This window comes from Leuresthes tenuis, unplaced genomic scaffold (genome assembly GCF_036924035.1).
Source record: "Leuresthes tenuis unplaced genomic scaffold, fLeuTen1.0.hap1 SCAF_20, whole genome shotgun sequence".
NCBI classification, from domain to species: Eukaryota; Metazoa; Chordata; class Actinopteri; order Atheriniformes; family Atherinopsidae; genus Leuresthes; species Leuresthes tenuis.
Window position 1 is genome coordinate 15,083,970 of NW_027325374.1, and position 10,246 is coordinate 15,094,215.

Sequence of the window (10,246 nt, forward strand, 5' to 3'; positions counted from 1 at the left end):
AAAACTGTGACACGTAGTTTGTTTTTTCACAAGTTCCACGCTGTCAAACACACCCATATTTACTGTTTACAGTCTCAGCAGTTTCCGTATGTGATACTAAAAATAATGAAGTCTCAATCATAAGAATGCATTGTGTCATATATTTTAATATAGCTAGCATGGTGAAGTATCTCAAGGAAATTCATTCAGCTACAGTCAAACTGCAGTATTTGGATTTGTGATTCATTACTTGATCGGCTTCCAACGAGGGAAAAGGAGGAGAGGTTCCTCCGGCTAGAGCTGATGTTTATTCTTCAATGAAATGGACTTCCTGTTGCTGTGTTTCATGGTGAAGAGCAGTGCTGCACCAGCGTCTGTTAGAGACTGGAGAGAAATGAAGAATTAAAAACCACAGAATGGGTGGCATTGTAAGTATTCCAGTTTGAAGCAGTGTAACTATACAGGCATGCATTACCTGACAGTCTGAAATGACAGATTTTCTCTGAAAAAAACCCAAAAGAATCAAGTTTATGTTAAGTTTGGTGATGTCAACAGGACGCTCGGAATCCAGCAAACATTGAAATCTCACCCTTGTGAAGTTCTGTATGTTGTTGTATATTGGCTCCATTTTTTTTACCCATTCTTGGAACTCCTCTTTGTCCTCTGCATTGTGATTATGCTCTCTGCAAAGAGCCAGACATTTTGTAAAGTAGGCAATGGTTGATCATCTGTAAAGCCTAAGAAAATATTCTGCATCCAATAAACAAAAATGCACTCAGAGACATGCCGTTTTGCAGTTTTCCTTCATTTGAGCTGCTGTTGTATGTATGTATGTTTGCAGCCTTCGTTAAATCCCTTTGTCAGAATTTTGCATAAAGTAGCTCTTGTATTCTGGTCACTGACTAATGTTTCTGCTAGATCGAGGTTCCTGCTGTTACTCACATTGCCTTCTCAATAAGCTTCAGCTGCTGCTCTCCCTCTCTCCTTGCGTCGAGGAAGCGGCCCCTGACAGCCAGAGCGGCGCTGGCCTGTGACGAGTTGAGCTGAATGATGGCCACAGACAGGGAGGACAGGACTGCCGAGCTGAAAAGGAGGACAACTGTGTTGTTATGAGAGGGCTCCTCAACATTTACAGCGGCAGCTTTGCCATTATAGTACTGTGCAAGCAGGAATACGGGCCACTTTGTTTCCTTTCAGACAGTGAATTGCATGACCTTCATGTGGTATATGAAGCATGCAGATTAAGCCGAGTGGTTCATTCACAGTGCAACAAAATGTTACAATGAATGAGAAATTATTTAAATGGTGCAATCATTTCTGCGTGAAAGCTCCAGTATCTCAGCAACAGTCTCCTTGGATTCTCAAAACCACTTTGCTTAAGGGTTCACTGAGACTGGTATCAAACATACATCTAATCATTTATTTTCCCAAGGGGAGAAACACCTCATTTGTTTAAGTTGTTGGTAGATAATGACTTAGTTAAGCTCATGAGAGGGACATAGGCATGCAAATACTGAATACTAAAACAGTGTTGCTCTTCGGGGGAAAGTCATTTTCAAAGATGGAGAAAATACCATGATTATGGCAGCATCATTTTCACCTGTCATCAGAGACACGTCTGTCAGCTGTCAACACTCTGAGCATCGTCTGTCCATTCCTGTGCTTGTATCTGATCTGAAGCTGGATGGACACGCAGCTGCCAGGAGCTGGTGCTGGCACTACAAATAAACAAAGTGAACAAAGATGATGCTGGTAAGTGTGACATTGCATTCTGGCTGTAGGTTTTTAGGAGTACAGCTATATAAATGTTTGATTTTATCACAGCTTGATGTCGTTTACAGGTTTGCATGTGTGATTAGAAAATTCAGGAAATATAACAAAACTATATTTGATTGAACTCCGTGTGTGAGGATCTCACCGGCTCACATGAGAAATCTCTCCTTTACAGGAAGTTTTCAATAAGAGTTGAATTTGTCATCATAAGTAACGAAACAGATGTTGCTGAATGTTTGTACAGAAATGAGCAACAACAATTAATTTTCCACCTAAACGACGGAATATTCAATGAAAATATCTTCCAATTGTCTTTACTCACAACCAAACTTCAGTTGCATAATTTCTTTTAAACTTTAGGTTGAAACAGTCCATTTTTTTCACACCGCATGACGCCATTTGTTCTATGTTGACATCAGTACTTTCTGTCTGTGTGGATATAACCCTTTAAAATACAATACAATGCCACAGGTTTAACTACATTGCTACATGTTTAGAATTGGAACCGTTATTAAATTTAACTTAGAGGGCCAAGCTTAAAAGCTCAGATTTTCTGTTTTTTTCTTTGGTTTTTATTTATTTTTTTCCATGAAATGAATGCATAACACAAACTGGGAGGGTTAGCTGAGTTAGCAAGGATTAATGCCAATGGGAATTTGCTTTGTAGTCATGATGGAGGACAATCAGGGATGTAGCAAAGTCATCAGAATGAACATGAACCCTGTGGGTACCATGACTATCTGTGCAAAACTACGTCCTTGTCATTAAATGAGCTGTTGAGATGTTTAAGTTATTTTTTAAAATAGACAATAGTTTGTTTCTTGTCAGTTCCTGCTGCAGTTTTTACCTTGTATTAAATACAATCCCAGGTTGTGGTAGATGACATGTGTCTGGAAGGAAATAATTCTGTCTTGGATGCTGAAAAATGTGTGAGTGTGCTGTTGCTAAGCAGCATTATTTACTGGGTTCTTTTCTTTATATTCCTCCATTAGCTGTTGTTTTCACATGAAATGACGGTCTGTCTCTCACTTCACAGTGTTGTTGCCAGTGCAATTTCACTGTGTGACTTTCAGTGTCCCTGGTTGGCACCAACAGAAATCATATCTTGAAATATTCTTTTAAACCAGTCAGCACCCATTATTTGCTCTACTTTGAAATCTCTCAATATGCCAGCCGATAGAAAATGACACAGTGCTGTCAGTCTGTCAGTCACCCCTTTACTCTTACCTTCTGCGTCTTGACCATTGGCTCCAAACTGGAAGGTGATCTCTGTTTCTGGGTTCACATTCCCCACCTCTCTGGTCGTTTTGTGCCCTGCTTCCCTCTCTCCTCTCATACACCTGCAGCAAAAGAGAACACAACTCAGTGTTTTTGGTTTCATTATTATGTAATCTCAATGGCTTAAATGTTTTTTATTTATGTGCCAATAATCCACGAAGCATATACTAGTATTGTGGTTATTGACAGTGCAGATCTTACAGTGATTTGGGTAGCAGTAATGTCAATGAGCAGTGAGTGGCTATGGTCCTATTTTGGATAATCTGGTCAAACTCTGTGTACAACCTGTTGGGGCTGGCTATTAAAACCTAGAGACAGTTGAAAACACAAGAAATGCATGATTTTATGTTTTAAATGTGGCATTAAAAGAAGTAAAACTGACCCAGTTGCTGAGACTAATCACATGCAGCACAGCATCTTACTTTCCCTCCAGTGCGATCAGCAAGTCTTCCCAGCTCATCCAGCCTGCAGTCAGTTCCTTCTATGGACATCACAGACACTGTCACGCTGAGGAAACAAGGCTATTTCAGAATGACCTTCATGGCAGCACATCTAGATCCACTGATCAACAACAGTCCTTCTCCACCTTAAGGATTCTATTGCAATTACATCCCTTTGGTCAGTGGAGAGACACTGCTTCATCTATCTAAATATCGCTGTCAAAGCTGTTGAATTAAACGTAAACATTAAAATGACTTGGAAAAAAATATTCCAACCCTTGATTTGCAGCATACTCCCCGAGCTCCTGATAGAAGATTGTGGATGAGAGGAGGGTGCACTCATCATTGTCTTCCTTCTCTAGATTCCCCAACCCTGCGTTGGCTTTCCCATCTGTACAGATAATGACCTTTAAGATCAGCAGGGATAGCAGATCAGGATTGTGGTGTTTAAAACAAAACTGAAGTATTTGCATGTGTTTATTCAATTACTGAAGCTCAGTTAAAGGTATGCTTTTACATTCTATTAACATAATTATGATCATACCTAAAATTGAGGAAGTAGTTATTTAACAGTTATTTAACCCTGTTAGCTGAGGATGACCTATCAGGCAAATAGCTAGAGTTGTTTGATTCCAGCTGATCTCTTTGCTAATCATACTCTTCCCTCTCCCCTTATGTCCTGCCTGCTTCCATATTTTACTTTTTCCATTAGAAGGCAAATGTTCCAATAGATAAAATCCCATAGAATCAGCCAAAGCATCTAATTTGAAATTATCATTTTTTTATTATAAAGTTTTAGAGTCTACTTCACTATATAGCTAATTCCAGGTCTGTTTACAACAAGTAACATTTAATATATACACAACCACTGGCAAGACTTCAGAGCCAAACTGACCTTTGAGCCTGGCTGTCGGGAGGCCATTGCAATTGCAAGGAGAGCAGCTGGACCCAGAGCTGTGGCTCCATTTGCAGATAGTCTTTCATCAAGGAAAGCAACAAGAGAATATGAACATAAATAGATATGATGTAATTCATATACTACATCATCAAATTAAAAACAAAAACAGGCGAGAGCAATTGCTGTTTTTTTCTCACCCCATGACTTGTCTCTGTAGGCAGTCTTTGGTTTGTGTAAGTGGAGGCGGACTGGGAAAACCGGCTGCTGCCTCTTTCAAGTAGTCTCTGTCAGTCAACTCAGCACCATACAGGGAACGTGATGGGAAATTCTCATATCCATGCATTGTAACCTGGAGGTACAAGCGTCAGCAGATGATGAAAAACAACAGCAATAACTTTACACACAATAATCAGACAGTAAAGAGAACTGAGGATATATGGTACTGAGGACATATAATATATATATATATGCATCCAAATCCATTTTGAACAAGCCTATGTACCTGATAGCTGAAGGTGATCAGCCCCACTCGTGTGTCAAGTTGTTGTTCACTTAGTCTTTGAACACACTGTAACACAGCTTCTTGGACAAACTGGCGATAATAGAATCATTGTCAGCAACAGTTTCTTGATAGCATCTTTACGCAGCTATTATTATTGTTATCATTGTTACGTAAGTGGCCATTTTCACGATGATCTGGGTGTGTTACATTTGTAAAGCAAACTCCGTCAGCATGTTAGGACTTATTTCAAGTGCTCTATGGATGCAACAGAAAGGATAAAACTATTCACCTTAAGCCTGGATCTTTGGATGTTATGCTCTCCCTCTGACACCTTACAAGATAAAGACAACATGGACTGAAGCTATGAGAGCATGCTGTGATAAGTGTCCCCATCATAGCAAGTGTAAAGTTTTAGTTTTGTTGTTGAACCTGGGAGGTGATGCTCATGGAGCCTGAGACGTCGATGCAGATGAGCAGCAGTGTATCAACAGCACACAGGGGCTTTTCATCGGGGTTGAGCAGAAAGACACCATCCTGGTGAGCATTTAGAGGATGCGGGAGCGCACTGGGAGAGCTGGTCAAATTGCAGGATTGACAAAAGCAACATACTTCAACCTGCAATACAGCAAAATGAGAAAGTGTGCCCACTCAGAAGCAATCAAGTAATTCATTATGATCAACTGCCTCTGGAAGTATGACATGTTCATATATTTCCCATTTGTTATAACATTTGTGATAAACATTTGAGATCATCTGCTTCTAATAGTGTTCAGATTCAGAATAAAGGTCAACTATGATGTAATTACCACATTGTCATGGCAGGTGTTCAGTACAGAGCCACACTGAGAGCAGAAGGTGGGTTCTCCTTGTGTGGGCTGCTCTGGAAAAACAATTTTATCATCACCACAAGCAAATAAGACTGAATATCAAACTAGATGGGTGATAATGATTAAAGCCTGCCAACCTCTTTCCTCTGACAGCAATTTTCCTACACTGACAAGGACCACATTAGGATTTCCTGGCAGAGGCCCCTTATCTGCTGATCCTGAGGTGGGAATGACTTTGCATGAGAGAATTTGCATTTCAATTTCTTTTAATAGCTTGACACAGTCTGATATAAATAACTTTACCAGTAGGTGATGAGGCAAGCAGCAAGGCTGAAGGAGGTTTCTGAGGGGATGAGGGAGATGATAGTGATGACGGTAACACCTCCAGGTACTCTGGCATTAAATTCATAAATGAAGGTCTTGGAGGGAGGGGTTGTGCTGGAGTTCAAGATGAGAGGAAGAGGAAGAAACAAGGATGATGTATTTGTAGTCTTTAACCCACAAAACCTGGAATGTATGCCAAAAACAATTTAACATGGAGTGCAAGGAAGAAGACACGATATTGCCTTTTACCTGATGTCGACACAAAGCCAGTATCAGCCGGGAGCTTCACCTCACCACCCGAGCCTTCTGGTGTATTATAGGAGTAAGGATCCAAGGGCTGCTTGATAAAATCAGGTTGTGTTTTTGGCTCATCATAGGTAAATATCTGATGGCTGGTGGTGGGGGAAGCAAGAGGTCGGTTGTAAGATGGGGACGAGCTATTTGCTGCAGGTCTCATATGTGGTGGAAGAAGAGCTGAATTAAGCAGATAGTAGTAGAGTAGAGTGTTAAAGGAGTAATTCATCTAAAAAAACAATTTAATCAAGATTTCATCAATGCTTTTCAGGGTTTTGTTAAAAATTTTTTTCTTTGTATTATATAGCTTTATATGCATTTAAAATGAATTCAGTCACAAACTCCACATCTAAGGGGGTCATAGATGTGCAGATAACCCTAACCCTAACCCTCCCACCTTGTAAAAAAATATTGGCAATTTCAAACAGTTTTTCTCTTTTATTTAACAGACTTTTTCCATATCTGCAAAGAATCCTCAAAAAATTTACAGAAATACTGAAAACCGAGTTTCATTTCACATAAAAAGGCTGTTAAAATATATTTACTGGGGCAGGGACTTTAACTGAGGTCAGTTTCAAACTGCTTTGTCCAAATTGTTCATTTTGTATGTAGTTGTGTTCACTTTTGTTGCATTCAGTTTGTCAAGGTTTGAATGGCTGATAACACACTGATTTACTGTTTACCATAAGGATTGGAATTGAAGCGATGATGCTGTAATACGTGGCTTAGAGCAGCTGCTGTAAGAAAAATAGATAGTAAGAATAGAGCTTACCTTTCTATCAGATAGCATCTACAAAATAAGTGAGATAATATGATATGACATTCAGTCATAGTACCTTATTAGAACAGGCTACTAGGTTGCCTAATGTAATCACATTATACCAGTTTTTAACCATATCTCTGAATAGCTCAAATTTCTTCAAAGGCATAAACATTCTTTATTGATCATCAAAAAGCCTAAAATTACAGAAGATCTCTTAATGGTTTAATTTAAAAACTGTATGGAAAATGACTGCATTTTCAGTTTTTTTCCTGCATTTCTCTGGTGACCCAGCTGCCGGAGTTTTATGCTTTTTCATTTGTGTTTTCCTTATCTCCCTAACTGCCTTGTTTGTATTCTAGGTTTTTGCTCTGTTACTTGTCTACGTCACTGGAGCTGTTCTTACAAGTGCCCTGGGGCCCTGGGAATTCTGGATGGGCTCCATGTGAGAACGCAAATGTCTGCAGGATTAGTTGCACATTTCTTGCAGGGATAATCTGGCATGCTACAAAGTAAGAAGTCAGGCAAATTAGCAAATGTGCTTATGTGTGAATTGAGCAGCAAATTCTACGGAGCATTCACGATGAGCTTGTGGGAGTGCAGAGAAGGGGTGCTGCTTTATTCTGGTTTATGCCCACTTGTACTGTGTCTTTAATATTATGCATATATCCAAATCTGTTGTATTTATAAAAAATCAAATAATAATAATGAATTGTGAAATCACGTTGAAATCAATAAAGTATTGTTCAAAACTGTTGTCCTCTGCTCACAGAATGACAGCGATCATTTCATGCGCCCTCTGCCCTCAATGCTGATGCCTTTCGGTTGTATTTTCTGTTGTGAGACCCCATCTCCATCAAATAATCTCCTGCTCTAAAGTTCCTTGTGTAAACATGTGGGAAACATCTGGTCCTGCTTTTCTCCAGAGATTTCCAGTGTTCCATGTTTGAAAACAGCGTATGTAACATATTTCCATGATGTCTATTCCCTGCAGACAATTTGATACATCTCAAACACAGAATGACAAGCACTCTAATCAAGTGACCAATCACAGCAGACGTGACCTTTAAGGAGAAAGGACCTTAGAGACGCGAGAACTCAAACAGAGATTTTCAGTTAGGTGGTGACAAGAACTTTTTTTCAACAATAAAGCATACATACATACATTTGTATTGCCACATTCAATGTACCTGTCTTTGTAGGTGGTGTTGTCTGCTGAGGAGTTCTACTCAGGGGAGAAGCTGCCTCGAGTCTCTTGTGAAATTCTGCATTCTCATAGAAGGAAGTGGGATTTGTGACCTTCACTTCCCTGCTTTTTTCCAACTGTTTGGTGACCTTGGGAGAAGAAGTGGGGGACTGCTGGGCTTTGGCTTTTGCAGAATGTGTTGGAGGGGGAGGAGGAGCAGTACGAGGACGGATCCAGTTAACAGGAGGAAGGAGAGCTGAAAAGAATTGGAAAAGAAGGTAATACGGAGGAGTTTTAACATTTAAAATGTTAAAATCAGATTCAGTACAAAGAGTACCCAATTAACTTAACAATTTATTTACTTAGGGTTAGCTAATCAATAGGTAGTGAAATCATGTTAACCTTTGCTTTTGGTATCAAAGGAATTTGATCTTATTCTTCCCTGCAGGACATTGTCAGCTGTGGGATGTTAGTAGGCTCCTCAAATCAACTATTCACTTCAGGTCTCTCACAACATTCTTTTAAGTCTTTGACTTACTTTTGGCAATTCCAAAGGATGAACTTTATTCCTCTTTAAACATTCTTTGGCAGAACAACTTCTTTGCTCAGTTTGTTTTGCTCCATGACATACTTTCTGCCGAGATTCAATCCACAGACTTATGCATGTATTATGTATTTTGATTTTTCTTTAGAATTTCATCAGTGATGGCAATCTGTCCTTGTCAAGACATTTCATACATGGGTAAAGGTTCAAGGATCAAGGACTCGTTTTTCTACATTCCCCAGAGATCTCTTTTGATTGCAACTTGTTAAACGTCCACAAATAAATAGTCAAGTTTCCTCCTCTAAAAATGAGCCAAATCATGGTGCCCGCTCACTCATGAGTGTCATTCCACTCATTCAAAACACCCACTCAGGTGACTTCAAATCAACTGCTAATCTTTGAGATTCAATTTTGAATTTTGCTCCCTCGATGACAAAACATTCAGAATAGCTTAAATCAGGAAACATTGTGAGCATGGATGAAAAAAACCCAAAACAACCGATGCTGACCTTCATGGTTAAAGAAAGCGTGACTTAGGTAGCACATATCTTTGCAGAGTAGAACAAAGTTCCTGAAAAGAATGCCTCCACAAATACAGGTAGGAGAGGTTTTGTGTGTGTGTGTGTGTGTCACTCACTCATTGACTCACACAATCAGTAACCCTTGAAAGACAAAAACCACCCACACGTACCTCTACACAGCTATGTATCCTCAATTTTTGATATTCAAAGCAATATGTTATTTGGACTTCTTAATCCTCATTAACTTATAATTAATTTAACAACTCCCATTATTTCCCACAACTTCTTTTGACATCCCCCACACAGAGAATGTAGAATACCAGTTGTTGACAGACACAGCTGAAAGTAACTGCCTAATGCCTCTTTGATGGATTCCTTGAAATGCGATGTGTCCGTTTAAGTTAAGTATTAATAAAGTCCCACCTGAGCGTTTGATGAGATGAGCACCTGATCGTTGGCCATCTCTCTGACTCCGTGAAGGCGGCACAAAAATAAACCTACAAGCAAATTCCATTGTAGTTCAACCTGACAGTGACACAAATAAAAAGTCCAAAGTCACAAAAGTAATCACAGTGCAATTACTTCTTCAGAAAAATGTACATATTCAGTTGAAAAGGTTTGGACATATTCATTCACTTGAATAAAACATGTAGGAAATATACTCACACATGTAGTGTCTTTCAAAAGAGGACTGTACAATATAGTAACAAGTCTGAAATCCTCGCAGCGATCAGAAGCTTTCCAACTGTTGCTTCACAATACTGTCATACATTTATTGTTTCAGAGACTTGTCCAACTGGTTTCTTTCCTTGACAGTCCACTGTGGAACCACACAGTGCTGCGTTCACAAAGTGGTGAAGTAGGGCGGGTTGTCAGATATTTACAGCATATTGACCAACTCTCGTTGAACATTTATGGAA

General features: G+C 39.5%; 1 protein-coding gene across 1 annotated transcript; it reads right to left on the minus strand.

Moving 5' to 3' along the window:
* Nucleotides 1-53: 53 nt before the first annotated feature.
* LOC140278591 (circularly permutated Ras protein 1-like) lies at nucleotides 54-10,078 on the minus strand. Its single transcript, XM_072373632.1, has 21 exons — nucleotides 9,993-10,078; nucleotides 9,750-9,851; nucleotides 8,266-8,517; nucleotides 6,271-6,495; nucleotides 6,001-6,135; nucleotides 5,835-5,915; nucleotides 5,677-5,750; nucleotides 5,300-5,485; nucleotides 5,160-5,201; nucleotides 4,871-4,960; nucleotides 4,566-4,717; nucleotides 4,366-4,447; nucleotides 3,747-3,877; nucleotides 3,453-3,537; nucleotides 3,232-3,338; nucleotides 2,980-3,092; nucleotides 1,580-1,697; nucleotides 922-1,062; nucleotides 569-662; nucleotides 455-481; nucleotides 54-363 (listed from the first exon to the last, which is right to left on the minus strand). The coding sequence occupies exons 2-21, from the start codon at nucleotides 9,838-9,840 to the stop codon at nucleotides 274-276; spliced, it is 2,316 nt and encodes a 771-aa protein (XP_072229733.1). The 5' UTR covers nucleotides 9,841-9,851; nucleotides 9,993-10,078; the 3' UTR covers nucleotides 54-273.
* Between the last annotated feature and the right edge of the window lie 168 nt (nucleotides 10,079-10,246).